The sequence below is a fragment of the Neoarius graeffei genome, chromosome 10 (genome assembly GCF_027579695.1).
Source record: "Neoarius graeffei isolate fNeoGra1 chromosome 10, fNeoGra1.pri, whole genome shotgun sequence".
Taxonomy (NCBI): Eukaryota; Metazoa; Chordata; class Actinopteri; order Siluriformes; family Ariidae; genus Neoarius; species Neoarius graeffei.
Window position 1 is genome coordinate 60,248,716 of NC_083578.1, and position 21,986 is coordinate 60,270,701.

The 21,986-nt window shown below is 41.9% G+C and overlaps 1 protein-coding gene across 1 annotated transcript in view; it reads left to right on the top strand.

The window, feature by feature from the left end:
- The window catches only part of srpk1a (SRSF protein kinase 1a), a 40,028-nt gene that overhangs the window by 3,544 nt on the left and 14,498 nt on the right, over positions 1–21,986 (top strand). Inside the window, exons 2-10 of the mRNA XM_060931997.1 lie at positions 838–892; positions 7,220–7,347; positions 7,511–7,619; positions 7,774–7,861; positions 7,991–8,078; positions 11,350–11,456; positions 11,692–11,857; positions 12,245–12,270; positions 12,512–12,728. Coding sequence (XP_060787980.1) covers positions 838–892; positions 7,220–7,347; positions 7,511–7,619; positions 7,774–7,861; positions 7,991–8,078; positions 11,350–11,456; positions 11,692–11,857; positions 12,245–12,270; positions 12,512–12,728 — 984 coding nt within the window. The remainder of the gene's footprint in view (positions 1–837; positions 893–7,219; positions 7,348–7,510; positions 7,620–7,773; positions 7,862–7,990; positions 8,079–11,349; positions 11,457–11,691; positions 11,858–12,244; positions 12,271–12,511; positions 12,729–21,986) is intronic.

Sequence of the window (21,986 nt, forward strand, 5' to 3'; positions counted from 1 at the left end):
CCATAAACATAAAAGGATGGCGCGCACCCTTTACACACAGTCTACAGTGCAATCCGGGAATACAGTATGTTATGTCAATGCACGAATTTCCCACGCCCTGTTAAAATCCAACAGGACTCGCCCAGCTCGCGTTTCACTGCATTTGTCATGAGTGAAAAAACCTAAACTATCGGACCTAGTGTTTATAAATTTATACCGTAAACTCTTCAGCTCAGTCCCACATGATTTTTGTTTATTTTTTAAAGCGTATTAATTCAATAAAAACGGTGGGCATATCACGGTGTCTGTAATACTAAAACTTTATTTTTTTGACAGGGGTGTGCGCCCCCCCCCGCACCTTAAATCTGCGGCAGTGTTTTAGAACATCTCTGCTATTGGCCTGAGCCTGTCTTAAAGTGGTTCACAAAACAATGCATGAGATGTCTGCTGAAATTTGGTAGATATTTCGATGTCCTCCCCTTGTTTCCTCGGGTCTGTCAGTCATGGTTAAAAACGGGGACGTTTTGGGGACAGGCCACTGAAAATGGGGACGTCTGGCAATTCTAAGCTAGTGCATTTTTTGGGAAGGATTTCGGACTCCCAGCTTGCTAACTGGCTAATGACTGACTGATAAGAGTTTCCCGTTTTCAGCTAGTTATCCCTTTCTAGGATGAAACACCAGTTCCTAATTCAGTTGCAGAATAGAAGCCTAATGTAAATTGACTTTATCTGATGTATGCTGTGGTTTTGCATCGTCATGCCTTCATTTGCGGAAGTTACTGGTGGGTGTGTTTGAATTAACTACATAGCTGTTGTACTTCTAAATGCGTGGTGTTTCCCCTTTTTACCCCTTAACAGTTCTTGCCCTCCAGGCCAGGAAGAAAAGGGGCAAAGCCAAGAAGGCAACCAAGAAGTAAGTTTGTTTCTTATTTCCATGTTGCTGCTCGGTCTGTAGAGCAACAGGGATGGAGTGGTTTGTGTACTTAACGTTATGCATGTAAACAAGTTTCTTATTTACCTGTTGCTGCTCATGCTGTAGAGCAACAGGGATGGAGTGGTTTGTTTGTGTACTTAACGTTATGCATGTAAATATGGCAGCATGATGGCTAAAATGCTGGGGAATTTAACATGAAGGACAGCAGGTTATTTGCTGCTTTAGCGTTATGTCATTTACTTGTGGAAGTCTGAATCGACTTGGGTCTTGACACTAAAAAGGGAGGGCTCTGGATTGCCCTTACTGGCAAATGTATTCCATGCATGTCCTCTGCCCTGCCATAAATACACATGCAAATCTATGGATAATTTTGAGGTTCACTTGTGTGCCACATGCACTTTGCAAAACAGATTCCCACCACGGGCAAACAAAACTTAACTTGCCTTGTCGTGGCTCTTTTAATTTAGCAAGGTGTTCTGGTCTATACATTCTCTAGCCAAAAATGTTATCAGTAATAATCAGACTCGATTATTTGGCGAGTACGTCAGTGCGATACTGCGTCATAAATACTGCTTGAAACAAGCAGGATACCTGTAGATAGATGGTTGTACCTCCAGAAAATACAATACTCTATAGTGACGTTAGTGTCGCCTATTAAATTGTACAGACAGAAGGCCATTCATTCAAAAACCTACATTAAGATTTACAGTGGTGCTTGAAAGTTTGTGAACCCTTTAGAATATATAGAAATATATTTTCTATATTTCTGCATCAATATGACCTAAAACATCATCAGATTTTCACACAAGTCCTAAAAGTAGATAAAGTGAACCCAGTTAAACAAACGAGACAAAAATATTATACTTGGTCATTTATTTATGGAGAAAAAGGATCCAATATTACACATCTGTGAGTGGCAAAAATATGTGAACCTCTAGGTTAATTTGAAGGTGAAACTAGAGTCAGGTGTTTCCAATCAATGGGATGACAATCAGGTGAGAGTGGGCACCCTGTTTTATTTAAAGAACAGGGATCTATCAAAGTCTGATCTTCACAACACACGTTTGTGGAAGTGTATCATGGCACGAACAAAGGAGATTTCTGAGGACCTCAGAAAAAGCGTTGTTGATGCTCATCAGGCTGGAAATGGTTACAAAACCATCTCTAAAGAGTTTGGACTCCACAATTTGTCTGATTGTGGATTGGTGTACAAATGGAGGAAATTCAAGACCATTGTTACCCTCCCCAGGAGTGGTCGACCAACAAAGATCACTCCAAGAGCAAGGCGTGTAATAGTTGGCGAGGCCACAAAGGACCCCAGGGTAACTTCTAAGCAACTGAAGGCCTCTCTCACATTGGCTAATGTTGATTAGTCCACCATCAGGAGAACACTGGACAACAATGGTGTGCATGGCAGGGTTGCAAGGAGAAAGCCACTGCTCTCCAAAAGGAACATAGCTGCTCGTCTGCAGTTTGCTAAAGATCACGCGGACAAGCCAGAAGGCTATTGGAAAAATGTTTTGTGGATGGATGGGATTCCAGCAGAGATGCCTACTAGTACGGATTGGCCATGTTTTGTACGGAAAAGTTACGTAAATACGATGTTACGGCAAACAGTGTTATTCTGTACGGAATTATTATAAAGTCTTAAATTCCAGCGAGTTGTTTTTAAATGTCCAAGCGACTTTTTCAATCCATGCGCGATTCATGGCTATTTATTTTTACGACAACCACACATGCTGTGTGTGACATGCGCAGATACCGCACATTTGTTTGCGCTATTTTCACAGGTCTCAGGTGTTCTTCCCACGATATACGGTAGAATGGCCGTGCATTACACCCAGTCAAAAGGGCAATGGATACGCGCACTGCAAACTGTGTAGAACTGACATTAACATCACTCATGGCGGTCGCGATGACTGCAGGCGGCATGTCAACTCCAAAAAACATATGGAGTATGCTGAAATGGCGAGTCAGGCGGAAAGTAAATCTGGGGGTATCCAGCAGTTTTTTACGAAATCTGTGGATGAAAAGACATGGAACGTGACCCGTGCTGAAGCGGTGATGGTTGACCTGTGCTTGGAGTTGAACTTGCCGATTAGTGCCATGAAATGCGAGTTAAACTTATTCAGTTTCTTTTTACATGTATGATTTTTATTCACTGAAATATCAAACACTGGCTGTACTTCTTTAATTCAAAGTCTTTTCAGTGTTGCAAGTGCAAATGTACAAGTAGTATGATCAAAAACAGAATTTTATGATTAGTGGTGTTGGGATTATGGCAAAAAATTGATCATTCCACTGTTTTAAATACAATTATAAATGTCATTTTATTCAATGTCTCTTCTGAAGCATTATGCTGAAGTATTTATATATTGGGACATTATCTTAATGTCGGACTCTCTTTGGCATGAAATGACATTTAAAAATTTTTTTATTAGAATCCGTTAACAGGTAGAACATTTTGCCAGGCAATATAATATAATACTTTTGAGGAGTTACATTCAATACCAATGATTGGTAGTCAACCGTAATGTCTGCAAACAGGGAACACCTATTGTATTTAGAAAAATGTGATGTATTGTAATTAGAAATTACAATATAATACAATATATATCACTCTAGAAATTTGAGTGGAAATTCAATTGAGATGGCTGCTCGTGTTTTTGTTTATTCAATTCACACAAAACAGAACTTTTTAAGAATTTAAATGTTAAACATATTGGTATATACACCTCTTTATAATGGAAATGCGCATAAATTAATGTTACTGAAAGTCATTCCAAAATACTGAAAAATGTTTTCGAGAATACTGAAATTCAAAATTTGGGGTAGGCATCTCTGTTCCAGCATAAGAACCTTATCCCATCTGTGAAACATGGTGGTGGTAGTATCATGGTTTGGGCCTGTTTTGCTGCATCTGGGCCAGGACGGCTTGCCATCATTGATGGAACAATGAATTCTAAAGGAAAATATCAGGACATCTGTCCATGAACTGAATCTCAAGAGAAGGTGGGTCATGCAGCAAGACAACAACCCTAAGCACACAAGTTGTTCTACCAAAGAATGGTTAAAGAAGAATAAAGTTAATGTTTTGGAATGGCCAAGTCAAAGTCCTGACCTTAATCCAATGGAAATGTTGTGGAAGGACCTGAAGCGAGCAGTTCATGTGAGGAAACCCACCAACATCCCAGAGTTGAAGCTGTACTGTACGGAGGAATGGGCTAAAATTCCTCCAAGCTGGTGTGCAGGACTGATCAACAGTTACTAGAAACATTTAGTTGCAGTTATTGCTGCACAAGGGGGTCACACCAGATACTGAAAGCAAAGGTTCACATACTTTTGCCACTCATGAATATGTAATATTGGATCATTTTCCTCAATAAATAAATGAGCAAGTATAATGTTTTTGTCTCCTTTGTTTAACTGGGTTCTCTTTACTTTTAGGACTTGTGTGAAAATCTGATGATATTTTGGGTCATATTGATGCAGAAATATAGAAAATTCTGAAGGGTTCACAAACTTTCAAGCACCACTGTACTTTAAAAATAAAGTGTATTGAGACAGTCATATGTAAAGTACAGGCTTATGAATTTGCTAACTTTTAGTACCAGTCAAAAGTTTGAACATCCCTACTCATTCATAGGTTTTTCTGTATTTTGACTATTTTCTACATTGTAGAACAGTATGAAAGACATCAGAACTATGAAATAACATATGGAGCACGTATGGAATTGTGGTAAACAAATAACAATAATAAAGGTTTTGCACACTTGGCATTATCTTAGCCAGCTTCATGAGGTAATCTCCTGGAATACTTTTCAGTTAATAGGTGTGCCTCATCAAAAATTTAGTGGAAATTCTTACCACCTTAACGTGTTTTGAGATCAACTGATAAACAGTAAATAACAATCCAATAGATGACTCGATTCCACAAGTGTAGTAATACATATTATGTCCAGAACCACTCAACTAAGTAAAGAGAAACATCCATCATTACTTTAAGACATGGAGTGTTTTAATTAATGATTATGATAAAAGAAAAAAACCACTGAATTAGGTGTGTCAACTTTTCACTGGTACTGTACACTACTTGCCTAGGAGTTAAAGGAAACTCTTGGAATTTTTTTTTTTTAACCTGGGCTTTTTTTTTTTATTTAAAACAAGTCATGCAAAATTTGTGAAGTTTGTGATACAGTCATTTTCTACAGTTTCTTTACAGTTATTGAGCTCAACAGACCTAGCCATATCTCTATAGGAATCCTTTCCATGTTGTCAGACATTTAGAAAAACATTATGGTTATGTTCAGACTGTCAGTCCATATGTTTTTTTGCATATCCAATCGGAATCCATTCTTTCTGATTGACTGTCCACGTTAAATATTGCAAATGGTCTGATCCAATCCGTGTGTCCATGTGGCAATCTTCATTTTCAGTCTTATTCACGTTGGTTGTTATAGTAATGACATTGCGCCAAAAAATAGTAGTAATAGTTAACACAAACAAGCAAAAATGGAGGGTAATGAAATGGACTTGCATGCTCCACTTTTTCATACACCACCAAACTAGCATGTTTCCTGTGATGTAAATGTTATGTGGCATCCAAGTCATAGACCAACCAACCAAAAAAAAAAAACGCATTAAAAATTGCTTGGAACAGTCAGACCTCAACAGATTTGTAAAAATGCTGTTTGAACCATATGTATTTCAAACCACATCCTCACGTGCAAAAATCAGATCTCGTGATTTCTGGCTGTTCAAACTTGCTACGTATGATTGGCTTACAATCGAATATGCACATAAATCGGATTTGGACCGACAATCTGAACATAGCCTATGAGCCTGTTGGTGGCAAAACGAGAAGTTTACTTTGACATGCATGTTTGCTAGGGCTGTAACGATATGCAAATCGAAATCGCGATACGCAGAGCCACGATCCGTATCGCGATACAAGAAGGCAGAATCGCGGTACACCCTTTCAAACTTCTCCTCAGCCCAAAAACAGAGGCGCTTCCAAACTTCAATTTATGAATACTTTACTTTTTATTTAAATTACATTTTAAACTTACTTAAATTACTTTTATTTTTTTATATCTATTAGTAAGTCGTTTTTTCGCCGACCTGCGACAATCTTCTGCGAGTCACGCAACGTCCACACTCGCCACTGGCAGAGCATTCATTTCTTTTAAGCGGTCGCCATTCTGGTTGCGACGCGGGGAGCGAATCTGTAAACAAGCAGCTCATTGGCTGGATAGGTGTGCCACAAGCCAATCACAATCACTTGACCGGAAAGGCATGCAGTGTTGCCAGATTGGGCAGGTTTAGGTGCTTTTTGGCTGGTTTTGAACATATTTTGGGGTGGAAAACATTAGCAATATCTGGCAACACTGAAGGCATGTCTGCTTGGGCGGAAGCCTTCTGCGGCAGTTACATTTTGACACGCGAGCAATGTTTCACCATAAAAATTCCGTAATTTCCATCTGTTTTCCGCGATCACAGAAAATCATTGGCCCTATGAGAGTGAGACAGTGAGAGAGCCACCCCCCCAAAAAAAAAAATCTTAACGGATTTACACAATTTGGAAAAATGACTTTTTCAGAACCGAAAAAACCAGAGCTTCCGGCTCAACAGTATTATTTTGAGAAATAAAACAATCTTTGGATATACATTTGTTCATTTTTGCATACATATTACTCATTCTCTGCAGTGGTCTGAATTATTTGTTATTAAATAGTTAATGTAAGTAAGTAAATGTTAACAAGTCAAATTTACTACTTTAAAAAAACATTTAAAAAAAAATCGTGGGCGTATCGAATCGTGGGTCAAAAATCGCGATACGAATCGAATCGTGAGTTGGGTGTGTCGTTACAGCCCTAATGTTTGCCCAGTCGGATTATATCGTATAGCCATTTTGCAGTTGACAGTTATAGCGTTCTAACTCAACACTGGACCGATTTCAGTTGTTTTTGTCCGTAGTAAATATTTGAAACCAAAGAGATGGAAAAATAAGGCCTAGGTTAAGAAAGCCCAGAGTGTTCCTTTCAAGAAAGAAGTAGCGGTAGACTTTCTTAGATGATTTCCATGAAAAGACATGGTAGCTTTTCAGAACTTGAGTGAGATTTGTTGGAGATGCTGGGATATACCCCAGGGATGGGTGAAATGATATTGAGGCCGAAGTCTGACTGCACTGACGATAACGAGGTCGTTAGAGTGGAATGTCTTTTATAAATGCCCTTTTGCCATGGCATGATGACCTGTACTAGGGCACTGTACTAGCGTTATTCTAAACTGATCATGTTCTTCCAGGCCAGCTCATCAACCGAGAGGAGCACCTCAGCAGCAGCTCCCTGCAGAACCTCAGCAGCAGGAGCCTGAAGAGGAGATTCTGGGCTCGGATGATGAGGAGCAAGAAGATCCCAATGACTACTGCAAAGGTAACCTGCTTGATAATGTATGTTGTGCTCCTTTAAATACAGCGTCTCCTGTTCTGTATCTGATGTTGCCACTTGCTTATAAGAGAGAAGTAATCCTTGCATCTGTGTGAGAAAACGAAGAAGAAAACATTAGTTTGCAAATCTGCTTCTTTTGTTTGTGTAGGTGGCTACCACCACGTGAAAATAGGAGACCTGTATAATGGGAAGTACCATGTGATCCGTAAGCTGGGGTGGGGCCATTTTTCCACAGTGTGGCTTGCCTGGGACATTCAGTAAGTTCTGCTTTCATTACACAGGTGTACCAGAAACTACACAAACACACCATTTCCTTGTTACTTTCTTTGTTTTCCGTCTTATTTGTTTTTATATTTAATTGGCATCTTTTTTCTTTCCTCTCTTGTTTGTGTCTTCGTTCTGCCTATTCAGAGGGAAGCGATTTGTGGCAATGAAAGTGGTAAAGAGTGCAGAGCACTATACAGAGACAGCCCTGGATGAGATAAAGCTGCTGAGATCTGTGAGTACGGTCTCTGTCGTTCACTGACTTTTTTTTTTTTTTTAAACGACGGGCCTGTCTATAGTCGCCTTCCAAATTAGATTTGCAAATTTGTTGTGATGCACCGCGCTGTTTCTCATGTGTGTTCAGGTACGGAACACTGACCCTGATGATCCAAACAGAGAGATGGTGGTTCAGCTGTTGGACGACTTCAAAATCTCTGGAGTCAATGGAACTCGTATCCTTCCCATAAAGGACCTGATGTGTGTGTGCGTACGCGCAGCCTAATGTGTTAGAGTGCTGATGCGAATACAGGTGTTGTAGGCCAGGCTGAAATTAGCATTTTTGTGAATCACGACTGGAGCAGGGCGGCACGGTGGTGTAGTGGTTAGCGCTGTCGCCTCACAGCAAGATGAAGCCATGAGGGCCTTTCTGTGTGGAGTTTGCATGTTCTCCCCGTGTCCGCGTGGGTTTCCTCCGGGTGCTCCGGTTTCCCCCACAGTCCAAAGACATGCAGGTTAGGTTAACTGGTGACTCTAAATTGACCATAGGTGTGAATGCGAGTGTGAATGGTTGTCTGTGTCTATCAGTGCGTTTACATGCACATAGAGAAAATCGAATTTCTGCCGTTGCTCGACTGAAATCGAAGTTCTAAATGCCATGGAAACACCTTAGCTCGGCTGAAATTGAACCGAACTTGATTTCTCGTAATCGAGCTACGCGACCTAGATTATGCGATTGTAGCCGAGCTACTTGGTGCATGTATACCCTACCGAGCTACGTACTTCAGCACTACTTCAGCACTGCCCCTTCCGGAAGTGACGAGTGACGAGACCACAAGCGGGAAACACAACAGCCTCGGTCGGCATGACAACAGTAGTAGCTTCGTTGTTGTCCATCTTCTCTCTTTCGATGTTGCTGTCCTCGTCGTCGTTCTTCTTGTGAACACGGAACTGATAACTTTGTTTATACTCTTGAATAGCTCTTCTTCATGACGACAACCGGAAGTGTACCAACACGATGGGGCGTGTAGTGCCACCTGTGGCTCGGGTGCACAGTGTACCTCACACAATAGCTCGATTTCTTTGTGTGCATGTAGGATTGGATTTCTCTGGCACCCCTGCTGGGACCCTTAGCTCGATTACCAAGCTGGGACCCTTAGCTCGATTACCAACAGTAGCTCGATTTGGATGTGCATGTAAACGCACTGTATGTGTCAGCCCTGTGATAACCTGGCAACTTGTCCAGGGTGTACCCAGCCTTTCGCCCGTAGTCAGCTGGGATAGGCTCCAGCTTGCCTGCGACCCTGTAGAACAGGATAAAGCGGCTACAGGTAATGAAATGAGATGACTGGAGCCTTAAAGGTGACACACAGTCTTAAAGGTGACACGTTGTACCCCTTTTTGACAAGTTGACACAGTTCCCTGAGGTCTTAATATGCTTTGTTCAAAATATCATAAGGATAAAGCACCACAGCTCCCTTCTCATCCGGTCTAAACAGCCCTGTTCAAAATGGCCGATTTGAGCGTCTGGTCCTTTAAATGATGATGAGCCACTGTTTATCCCACCCCCCTTTTCCACCAGCCAATTCGGTAGAAATTTCCTCATGAATATTCATTCGTAAAGGCAGTTCTCAAGCCATGGATGGAGATATTTAGATGAGGAGGTTGCATAATTCTAACGAGCGCCCCTTGTGACTAGGGATGTCAACCGATGACCGTTTGACCGATGGTTGACCGAATCAACGTCAACCGGTTAATTTTTTTTTTTTTTGGTTGTCGGTTAAAAAAAAAAATCAATCTGGGGGTGTCATGGCTCAGGGGGATAAGGTGCCATACCATAAATCCGGGGACCCGGGTTCGATTCCGACCCGAGGTCATTTCCCGATCCCTCCCCATCTCTCTCTCCCGCTCATTTCCTGTCTCTACACTGTCCTATCCATTAAAGGTGAAAAAGCCCAGAAAAAAATCTTTAAAGGAATACACCACCCCCAAGTGAAATTGAGTCAGTCCCTGCAGTCCCTAGAGTTGGATGAGTGAGCCAGAGCGTTTTGTAGCCGACCCAGCCATTGTCCTGATCTGGAAACGTCCCGGTTAGCTTTAGCTTAGCGTAGTCGCTGTAATCCGGCGTGTCCAGATAGCATTGTCATTGCAAAAGTGAATCAAATAACTCAAGATATTTTTATAATTATTTTTCATGACCTGTACATTCACATCGAGTACACATATCAATGCAAATTAACACGAAGGGATTTACTAGACCAATTTGTATCTGGAACTATTTTCGGCCACAGCACAGGCAAAGCACCGCTGTAAGCGCAAAGACACCACGCAGCACCTGAAAACCCTGGTAACACTGGTGTATTGATGGAAGTTGTGGTGCTGCGTGGTGTCTTTGCGCCTGCAGCGGTGCTTTGCCTGTGCTGTGGCCGAAAATAGTTCCAGTAACTATTAGAAGGCACATCGAGTCTAGTCCTGCCTTGGCCAGTGCATTCTGAAAGTATGTTTCGGTCTGTAGCCAACAATGCATGTTATTGCAGATCATATCTCTCCACACAAACTAAAGGCGCAGATGCCGACTTTTGGAGGGAAGGGGAGAGAATGAAATAACAGCGGTGTCTGGAGGGGGAGTGACAAACACAGCTTTTATGTCTGTGAGCCAAGTCGGTGATGGCTTCAGAGCAACTTCAATACCATGCGGTAATGGCGTGTTGATATTGGTAATGGCATTATAACGATTGTAGCTAATTAATTAAATTACCCGGTGTTATAACAGCCTTTATTTTAACGCCGTTATTCCCATCACTGAATGTTATGTACTACTTCTAGCACTTGACTTTATTTTCAACGCCATCATGGCCAACTGAAACTGTCTCTAAGCTGGAGCCATTTGTCCTCCGCTCCAATACAAACCCCTCGACATCAGTGCCGCGTTTGACTAAATGTTTCGCGCTGTAGAAAAGGTAATGTGAGTGGAGGGCAGCAACTGGGACTGAATGTGCGGATGCTCGCGGTTAGATTTAGAATAGATTCTAATAATTCCAATTCTAGAATTTTAAACCCATAGGTTAACCGGCTAATGAGGCTCGGTGGTCGGTCAAGATTTTTTTTAGTTTTCGCCGTCCCTACTTGTGACATAGAAAGGGGAGCCAAATCTGAACGGCTTGTTGAAGCACATGTTTTCTGAAATGGGCAGCCAAAAAGAAACTCTTATTTTAAAGTTTGTGGGTTGGCACTCCAGGTACCCAAATGCATGTGCACAAGCAGTGAAAAAGGGAGTTTTCCATAATATGTCCCCTTTAAGAGCTCAAGAGGTGTTTATTTTTTTTTAAATTTATTTATTTTTGATAATCTGTTATGGTAGTACTTGAAGCATTTGAATTGATTGTGTTTTAACAGGCGAGGTAATGCCACTGTGTTACTGACTTGTTTTAATGTGATTTGTATTGGCACCAAATTTTTCATGTTCATCATTAGTTTGGAAGGTGGCGTCTTAACTTCACCTTGTAGATGTGTGCATGGTATTTGAAGTGTTGGGACACCATTTGCTCAAATGGATTATCAAGTCCAACTATCAAGGTTTACCCCTCCCTTGCGTGAAGAGCATCATTCGTCAGGTAACTACCCTCGTGCTTTCAAAGAACGTGGTAAATAATGGTCAGTAAAATGTCAACACTGTAATAGCAGGCAAAGCTTTATTTACTGCACTTTTGTCAGTGTTTTGTTTTTAGTAAAATGAAGGACGATAAGAACTAGGGTGTTTGGTGTTGTGTAAATCAGCGTACTGTTAAATGTCATAGTGACGGACGCTGTTTGGGAATCAATTGTAACTTGCGTTTCCTACTGTTGTAGGTTTTGCAGGGTCTCGATTACTTGCACACAAAGTGTAAGATTATCCACACAGACATAAAGCCAGAGAACATACTGATGAGTGTGGATGAGTCATACGTGAGAAGACTGGCAGCTGAAGCCACGGAGTGGCAGAAAGCTGGCGCCCCCCCTCCCTCTGGATCAGCAGGTCTCAGGAGCTGACGTTCTGTCTTTTTTTTTTTTGCTTATTATTAAGCTCAATTACTCTCACGTTCACACTCAGCTAGACTTGTTCTCAGTGTGTTAATTTATTTCCAGAGTGTTTATCTGTCCTGGAAACATTTTCATGGCCCATTACAGACATGAATGAACTTGCTCTATTATTTGTTTCCCTGTGAAATATCGCTTTCTGTTTGCATTTTTATGTTCAGTATGCACTTTGATGTTTGCATGGCCCCCGAGGTGCTTTAGCACAGCCAGTCTGATCACTTTCTTTAGTTGTGCAGTATTGCTGCCGAGTTACTGAAACATGTGATGTGTTTATCAACCACAACCATTTGTTGTGCTGACTGTAATGTTTGTCTTTCTGTTTCAGTGAGTACAGCACCCGTACCTAAACAAGTAAGCATATCTGTGGTTTCAGAAATGGGTATAAACTGCCCAAAACAAGTTATAACTCTTGTTTGAGCACTTGTTTATAGTTAAGAAAGAATGAGTGTAAATTGGAGAGAAATCCCTCAAGTTTTATTTCGTCTCTTCCTCATTTTTACAGTTACACTCATGCCAGTTCTCCTTATGTTACTATTTTTATCTTACTGAGCATTTGTATAGTTTGTCTGTCTCACTTCCCCCCCCCCCCCAGGCATCCAAAATGTCAAAGAATAAAAAGAAGAAGCTGAAGAAGAAGCAGAAACGGCAGGCAGAGCTGCTGGAGAAATGCATTCAGGACCTAGAAGAAATGGAGAATGGGCCTGATGGTGCAGAAGAGGAGGAGGACGACCCTCAGTCTCCCAAGTCACCTATTTGTGCACCTCTTAGACACGCCTCCATGCAGGACATTGGTGAAGAGGAAGTAATAGGTCAGTTTTTATTATTGAGTAAAGCTGGTTTTGTAATGTGTTCGGTATGTTTTGCGCTTGCCGCTTACGCAATGGCGTCCACGTAGGTGGACGCCATTCTGTAGAAATGAATCATGCAGATTGGGTGCAAAAGTGGTCAGGGAGGCATTTGGGGCAAGCTATCAGACAAACATGCCTTCTGCTCTCCGACTGGCTGCACAAAAAAAATTGCTTGCAGATTGATGGGCGAAAGTTGAAAACATGTATTTAGATTATTTTAGATGACTTTAGAGCCGGGGGCGGCACGGTGGTGTAGTGGTTAGCGCTGTCGCCTCACAGCAAGAAGGTCCTGGGTTCGAGCCCCGTGGCTGGCGAGGGCCTTTCTGTGCGGAGTTTGCATGTTCTCCCCGTGTCTGCGTGGGTTTCCTCCGGGTGCTCCGGTTTCCCCCACAGTCCAAAGACATGCAGGTTAGGTTAACTGGTGACTCTGAGGCCAAGTTTACATTAGACCGTATCTGTCTCGTTTTCTTCGCGGATGCACTGTCCGTTTACATTAAAACGCCGGGAAACGGGAATCCGCCAGGGTCCACGTATTCAATCCAGATCGTGTCTGGTCCGGTGCTGTGTAAACATTGAGAATACGCAGATACGCTGTGCTGAGCTCTAGCTGGCGCCGTCATTGGACAACGTCACTGTGACCTCCACCTTCCTGATTCGCTGGCGTTGGTCATGTGACGCGACTGCTGAAAAACGGCGCGGACTTCCGCCTTGTATCACCTTTCATTAAAGAGTATAAAAGTATGAAAATACTGCAAATACTGATGCAAATACTGCCCATTGTGTAGTTATGAGTGTCTTTAGGCTTGCCATCCTTCCACTTGCAAGTGGTAAGTGACGCGCATGCCCGACACGCACTGAGATCACACACACAGCGGCTCAGTCCTGAATCACTGCTCGTGCGCTCCACTCGCGCGCTCTGTGAGCTGCGCAGGGCTGGAGTGCGCACCCTCCAGAGGGCACTCGCTGTTCAGGGCGGAGTGATTTGGAGCGCAGGATGCCTGCGGAGCCGAGCGTATCCGTGTATTGGCGTTGCTGTGTGCACGCGAATCGTGTATTGGCGTTGCTGTGTGCACGCTAATCGTTTTAAAAACGTTAATCTGATGATCCGCTGATACGGTCTAATGTAAACCCCACCTAAATTGACCGTAGGTGTGAGTGTGAGTGTGAATGGTTGTCTGTGTCTATGTGTCAGCCCTGAGATGACCTGGCGACTTGTCCAGGGTGTACCCCGCCTTTCGCCCATAGTCAGCTGGGATAGGCTCCAGCTTGCCTGCGACCCTGTAGAACAGGATAAAGCGGCTAGAGATAATGAGATGAGACTTTAGAGCCACTTGTTTGTTGATCATTCTACTGCTCTGCCAGATACTGAGTCAAATCTGCATCTTGCACAGGAGAAAATTATTGAAGGTCTTTAAAACCAGTCTTGGCTTTACCTTTACATTGGCACGCATATCTCTCTTTTATAATTAGTTCCCTGTTAGGTAGCTAAAATATTAGCTCTGGTTGGAAGGTAAAAGGCTTGCTCTGCTTTAATCTCATGCAAGACCATAGCGTTAATTTACTCGCACTCGCTGGTACTTGATGTAGCTTCAGGTCTAATGGTGGTGGCCTAGCCTGCTGAATATAGCTCGCGAGCTAAAATACAGTTGTCTGAGACCTGTAGCACAATCGCAGTGTACGTTTTATGCAACATAAGCAGTTTTTGAGAGAATCTCTCAGCTGCCCCAAAGTCTTCTAGCGACTCACACATCAACTGGATAACGCATTTTTAAAAAAAATGTATTTATTTATTTTTGAGTTTGTGATGTTTATTCAAGGTTTACAGATTATTATATTCTTGAAAGCAGGCATGGCAGCGGATGGATTTGCTTCGGAACCTGTGGAATTTTCTTCAGGCTCGCGTCGCAATTCTTCTTTTCTCTCTCATACATTTGACTCTTTCTCTTGTTTGTTGGCGTATCTTTTCCCTCCTCTCCTCAGCATAATTGTCTCTCTTTCCTGTTTTTGTTGTTTTCAGATATCTGCTGTGATCCCTGTGTCACACGCTTTGGCCCGGTCTTTTCTTTTTTTTCTTGAACTTTGGCAATTTTATGCTTGCGATTTTGCCGGTAATATATATATCTTTTTATACCCCCCGCAAACAAATTTTGGAGGGCATGTAGGAATCATCCTATCTGTCCATCTATCTGTCCGTCTGTCCATGTGTCTTGTAAGCGCAACTCCTCCTAAACGGTTCGATGGATTTTGATGAAACTTGACACACTTGCAGTATACCGCGTGAAGGAAAATGGTCCCAATCCTGTGTTTCAAAGGGGAGATAATTCAATTTATTGCCTTACATATGGCAATATATGATGGCAGACTTGTAAGCCGGGGGGGGATTATTCTATAGTGAGTTTACTTACAGTTCTAGTTTTGTCTGTTGCTGCCTTTTTTGCAGTGTTCTGTTCTCTCTCCACTTTTGCATCTTTTCAGCATTAGAAGTTGGGATGAGCTCCTCCTTTTTCTTATTCATTTTAAAATTAATATACAACGCACTTCAGGCCACGCTGCTATCGTCATGTTGTGAGATCAAGTGTAGCGCAACATAGCATTGTTGGACTTTGATCAAGCGCGTGATTTTTCTCATTGAGCCCTTAATATTCAAAACACCTCGGATATAACAAGGGAAGGTTACCCAGTCTTCCAGGACAATTTCATGAATGAACAGAAAGAAATTGAGTGAAATGTTGCTTTGTTTGGCTTTGCATTTGATTGTTTATGCACGTGTAATCGGATTACTACACTTCAATAAATACAAGATGGCAAGAATGTTTCTGAAACGGTTTATTGATAGTTTTGCCATTCTTAATACCCAGACCTCTACACGTTTTCAGAGAACTGAGATATGGACTGAAATATAGGTATGTAATAAGTTTTGATTGAAATAATTGTATTTTAAACTAGTTTCCGAAACGCATACTTGGTCATAACGCGATTTATTTTTTTTAACTTTCTCGAAATATTATTCAACGCTTTCGTAATGATGATGAACTCTTCTTGGACTAGTTGACTCGCTGCTGGACCTTTGCTGGCATTTGCTAACTGCTCTGTTATCTTAAAGGAGAACTGAAGTCATTTTTAAATTTGCTTTATTTCTTAACACGTTATTCAATTACGTTTTCCGTTTTAGTAACCTTGTATCATGACTCATATTGGCAACTAATTGCAATTAAATATTATATTTATCGGCCTATTCGGTTGTTGAATTTAGTTCGTTTGGTCCACGGCAGGCGTCGCTTATCCGTGCGATCTTCATGAGACTTCGAAACATGAAGTGTCAGCCAGGTGTCCGTGCCACCATTTTGAAAACTGCTTTCCAAACGAAGTATTGCACAAAAACGAGTTTAAATGACGATTACTGCCTACTTTTTTCAAACTTTCCTGATTGCTATCAAAACAAACAAAACTTCCAGCTTGATTTACATCAGCATATGAAAGAGGGTGCGCGTGTCTTTTGACAACGTTGACAGACGTCGGTCACTTTGATTTCCGCTGTATGTTTTACTTCTGTCCTACGTACAGCGGAAACTTTTTTTTTTTAAAACTTCCATCCTACTCCAGCCACTGGGAGTGCATAAGCGTACTCTTGGTGCCGGTTCCAAGCCCGGATAAATTGGAGAGGGTTGCGTCAGGAAGGGCATCCAGCATAAAACTGTGCCAAGTCTAACATGCGCAGGGGTGATAGCGTTCCGGCGCCGTGCCGGATTTCCAGCGTACTGTGGCGCCGGAAAAAAAAAAAATCTAGTTTGCCCATTATCCTGTGTCATTCTGAGATGCGCAGATAGACAGTAAAGGGAACGAATTCCCTTTACTGTCTATCTGCGCTTCTCAGAATGACACAGGATAATGGGCGAACTAGATTTTTTTTTTCCGGCGCCGCGGTACGCCAGAAATCTGGCGCGGCGCTGGAACGCTATCACCCCTGCATGCAGATTGAAAAGAGAAATACCTTACCAGATCGGTCGGGGCCCGGGTTAACAACGACCGCTTCCGGTACTGTTGGTCAACAGGGTGCCGGTGGAAAGTATGCTACTGTTGTGCCAAAAGAGAAGGAGAAAGAGAGTGGGGAGGCATGTTAGGAGGCAGCGTGAAAGATAGAAGGAGCTTAGAATTGAGGGTAGGAACAGTGAATGTGGGAACATTGACTGGCAGAGCGAGAGAGTTAGCAGGTATGATAGAAAGAAGGAAGTTGGACATTTTGTGTGTGCAGGAGACGAGTTTGGAAGGGAAGCAAGGCCAAGAACATTGGAGGTGGATGCAAGTTGTTTTATTATGGAGTGGATGAAAAGAGAAATGGTGTTGGTATTGTTTTGAGGGAAGAGTTGCTCAACAGTGTGATTGATGTGAAGAGGGTGTCAGATAGTGATGGGCATGAAGTTGGAGATTCAAGGAGTGGTAATCAATGTTGTGTGTGCGTACGTCCCACAGGTTGGATGTGAGAATGAAGAGAAAGTCTTTTCCCAGAAAGATGGATGAAGTGGTAGAAAGTATACCGAGGGAGGAGCATGTGCTGATAGGAGCAGATTTCAACGGACATGTTGGTGAGGGAAATGGCGATGAGGACGTGATGGGCAGATATGGTGTAAGAGAGAGAAATGTGGAAAGGCAAATGGTGATTGACTCTTCAAATAGGGTCCGTCTCAGAAACTGGTCTCTTATGTGGAACATTATGGTCAAAAAATAAATTTTCTAGTTTTACTATTTTTTTATTTTTTATTTTTTATTTTTTTTGCATTTACCTAACACTCAATGTTTCTTTTGTCATGCTTAATAAGAATAAAGAGAGTATCTTGCTTTATCTGGCCTCCACTGTGGAAAATTTTTTTGATTACAATTCAAATGCTTTTGTAAAATTGATTTCCATATAAAATAACTACATCATGAAGAATTAAAGCCCCTCCTTCACAGATGAGTGAAAATATTGAATAAATTTCTTCTTTTTGATTGCTTGGGTTAAAAATGCCAAGTTATGATGACTGAATTGATTATTCACTTAAATATGAATAATATGATACATTTTGGGTATTTGATATAGCGAAATAGGACACAATGGAAAAATCAAGAACACACCGGAAAGATGAGAATAGCGGCGGTGGTAAAAGAACAGCGATTGTACCGGCTGAAGGTCGCGCGGGTCTCTGCTGCGGCGCGTGAGCAACGGGACATCACTACCGCACCGGACGGAGCGTGAGGCGGGGGCGGGGCAAAATGACTGGCCGTAGATTCTATCAAAAGTTCGATCTAAATTTGGCAAAATATTGGCCAAAAATACGCAAACACTATGAAATATGAACGTAAGATGAAAAAGAAACATTCTATTGCCTTATACTGCAAGACTAAAACAAAATAAAACTGTCAAAACTCCCCTTTTCAGTGATAACGTCCGAACAGATCACTCGCGTAACAGAAAGACCGCAAATGGAAGCACGATCAACTTCTAACTGCTGGAGTGGAAAATTCCATTCTACACATGCAAATTGTTAATGTGTGTCCTTCCCCGCACACAAATAACACGCTACGGTAAAAAATAGACCACAACTCATTTTATAGCTCAGAAATTCATGCAAGACCAGCTACCATCGTAACATATTCTGTAAGAAACATATTCTATACCTAACTTTCAGCTTTCGTTTTAAAAAACAAAATCGCAAATTTATAACTAAATTTTTATATGCCGTAGTGATTTTAAGTTACTACTTTTGTTGAGGTAGTGACCTTGACCCTGAGGCTTTCTGTTTTAGATCAAAACACACGATCGTATTGGTTTTGGGTTTGCGGAAAATGGAGTTACAACGGTGATCAAATATTTTGCATGATGTTTTATTACGGTTATGATTATTCTGTGAGCGCACCAATCCTTACGTGTATAAAGTTACAACTTAAAATACAATTAGTGATAACTGTAGACTTTTCAGTGGACTACAACCTTTTTAAGGGAATGCGATGTAGTCAACCATTTATCATGTCCCAGATCAAGCTGCCGTTTTTCCACAAATTTACAGAATTTTTGCCAAATTCTGAATATTCACATCAAAGATTTAGTTTTATCTGTATTATTTCTTTCATCGTTTTATTTCAAATTAAAACCAACATCACCATTCAAAACCGTATAGTTTATTGACTGTGAGTATATTTAGTGGGGTACCCCCACAGTACCCAGTTTCTGAGACAGACCCAATAGTCAATACATACTTCGAGAAGAAAGAGCAGCACAGGATAATGTTTAAGAGTGGAGGAAGATCTACACAGGTGGACGACATACTCTGCAGAAGGGGTAACCTGAAGGAGATTGGAGACTGTAAAGTGATGGCAGGGGAGAGTATAGACAACATCGAGTGGTTGTGTGCAGGATGAGCTTGAAAGTGAACAAGAGGAAGCGTGAAATAGTGGAGCCGAAGATTAAGTGGTGGAAACTAAAAGATGTTGAACATCAGAAGGAGTTTAGGGAAGAAATGAGACAAGCATTGAGTGGTAATGGAAGTCTACCAGAAGATTGGAATACTACTGCTGTACTAGTAAGAGAGGCAGCAAGGTGCTAGGGTGGTCATCGGGAAGGAGGAAGGAAGACAAGGAGACATGGTGGTGGAACAAAGAAGTGCAGGAAATTATAAAAGAGAAGAGGCTAGCAAAGAGGAATTGGGATGATCAGAGAGATGAGGAAAGCAGGCGGTTATACAGAGAGACGAGACAGAGCGGTAGCGAAGGCAAAAGCAGTTGCATAGCAGGAGTTGAATGAAAGACTGGAGACCAAAGGAGGAGAGAGAGACCTGTACAGACTAGCTAGGCAGAGAAACAGGGAAGCAAGGGATGTACAGCAGGTAAGAGTGATGAAAGATGTAAATGGAAATGTGCTGACGGTGTAGAAAGAAGGTGGCAAGAGTACTTTGAGGATTTATTAAGTGAGGAGAATCCAAGAGAGAAAAGGTCAGATTCATTGGAGACAGCAAATCAGGAAGCAGAGTTGGTTGGTAAGGACGAGGTGAGAGCAGCCATGAAAAGAATGAAGACTGGGAAAGCAGTCGGACCAGATGGTATCCCGATTGAGGCTTGGAGATGTCTGGGTGAGACGGCTGTGGAGTTCCGAGTGAGTGAGTGAGTGAGTGAGGGAGTGAGGATCCTAAAGAATGAGAAAATGCCGAATGAATGGAGAGTGTGCTAGTCCCAATATACAAGAATAAGGGAGATGTACAGAGCTGCAGTAATTACAGAGGGATAAAATTGATGAGCCACACCATGAAGCTATGGGAAAGGGTATTGGAGGCGAGATTGAGGAGAGGTAGCAATCTGTGAACAGCAGTACGGGTTTATGCCGAGGAAGAGCACGTCGGATGCAATTTTTGCTTTAAGAATGTTAATGAGAAGCTACAGAGAAGGCCAGAGAAAGCTACATTGTGTGTTTGTAGACCTGGAGAAGGCATACGATAGAGTGCCGAGAGATGAGTTATGGTATTGTATGAGAGAGTGGAGTGAATGAGAAGTATATTCGAGTGGTGCAAGACATGTATGAGAACAGTGAAACAGCAGTGAGGTGTGCAGTTGGAACGACTGAATGGTTCAAGGTGAAGGTGGGACTCCATCAAGGATCTGCTTTGAGTCCTTTTTTTGCTTGCCATAGTGATGGATAGCTTGCGGACGAAGTGCGGCAGGAGTTACCGTGGAACATGATGTTTGCGGATGATATTGTGATATGTGGTGAAAGTAGAACGGGGGTTGAGTTGGGTTTGGAAAGATGGAGGTATGCATTGGAACGAAGAGGAATGAAGGTGAGCAGGAGCAAAACAGAATACATGCGCATCAGTGAGAATGGGGATGAGAGTGTAGTGAAGATGCAAGGAGTAGACGTAAAGAAAGTACCTGGGGTCAACTGTGCAGGAAAATGGGGGCTGCGATAGTGAGGTGAGGAAGAGAGTGCAGGCAGGGTGGAGCAGTTGGAGAAGGATTTCGGGAGTCATTTGTGATAGGAAAGTCCCAGCAAAAGTGAAAAGTAAGATGTATAAGACAGTAGTGAGACCAGCTGTGATGTACGGATTGGAGACCGGACCCTTAACAAAGAGACAGGAGGCAAAGTTGGCAGCGGCGGAGTTGAGGATGTTAAGGTTTGCGATGGGAGGTTGGACAGGATAAGAAACGAGCACATCAGAGGGACAGCACATGTGGAGAGCTTGGGAATTAAGCTAAGAGAGATGAGACTGAGATGGTATGGGCACATCCTGAGAAGAGATGCAGAGCATGTTGGAAGGAGAATGTTGAGGATGGAGCTGCCAGGCAAACGAAAACGAGGAAGGCCAAAGAGGAGATACATGGATGTGGTGATGGAGGACATGAAAGTGGCAGGTGTGGTAGAGAAGGATGCGGAGGACAGGGAGCAATGGAGATGAAGGATCCGCTGTGGCGACCCCTAATCGGGAGCAGCCAAAAGAAGTAGTAGTTTTACTTCCGTCCTACGACGTCTCGCACAGGTCTCAACGAATCTCGTTTACAGCCATTGCTTTGACATATGGACTGATATACAGCATATTTCAAACACTCATAACTTGCTATAGCAGTGAGAGAATAGCTATCAAAAATGCATTCCTATATTTAATAAAATGAGAGAAATAGAATTTTGATGCTAATAAATTTGCCTTCAGTTCTCTTTTGAGTACTTCGATGAGTACTTCGATCACACAACTCAAACCAGGCCGTTATATTTTTTCTTGCTCCCTCAAAAATGCTGAAAGTTCAACTTTAACATTAGCATATAATTATATTCAAACTAACATGGTTGCATTTTGAAAATATAAATGGAAAGAAAAAAAGTTTCTTCAGTACATGTAAATGCGATGTTGCACACATTTTTACGTTAAAAACCTAATTATTCAGGATTATTCCTTACTTCTGTTAAGGAAATTACTATTTTCACATTTGATGGTGATAAAACTTTGCATTCTAATGTAAAATTATCTTATTCTGTTAAATATTTTAGCACATACACATAATTTTGTATGAGTAACATTAAATGTACATCGTGATTAGTGCTATAGGTCTGAACAAAATGATCACATTTGATTTCTTTTGATGTGTGAGGTTCTCCCTTATGAGATCTGTGGACGTTTTGCTCCAAATTAATGTCTGTTCTATAGCCTGTTTAAAAAAAAAAAAAAAAAAAAACTCCTTTCACCACTAACTGTTGGCATA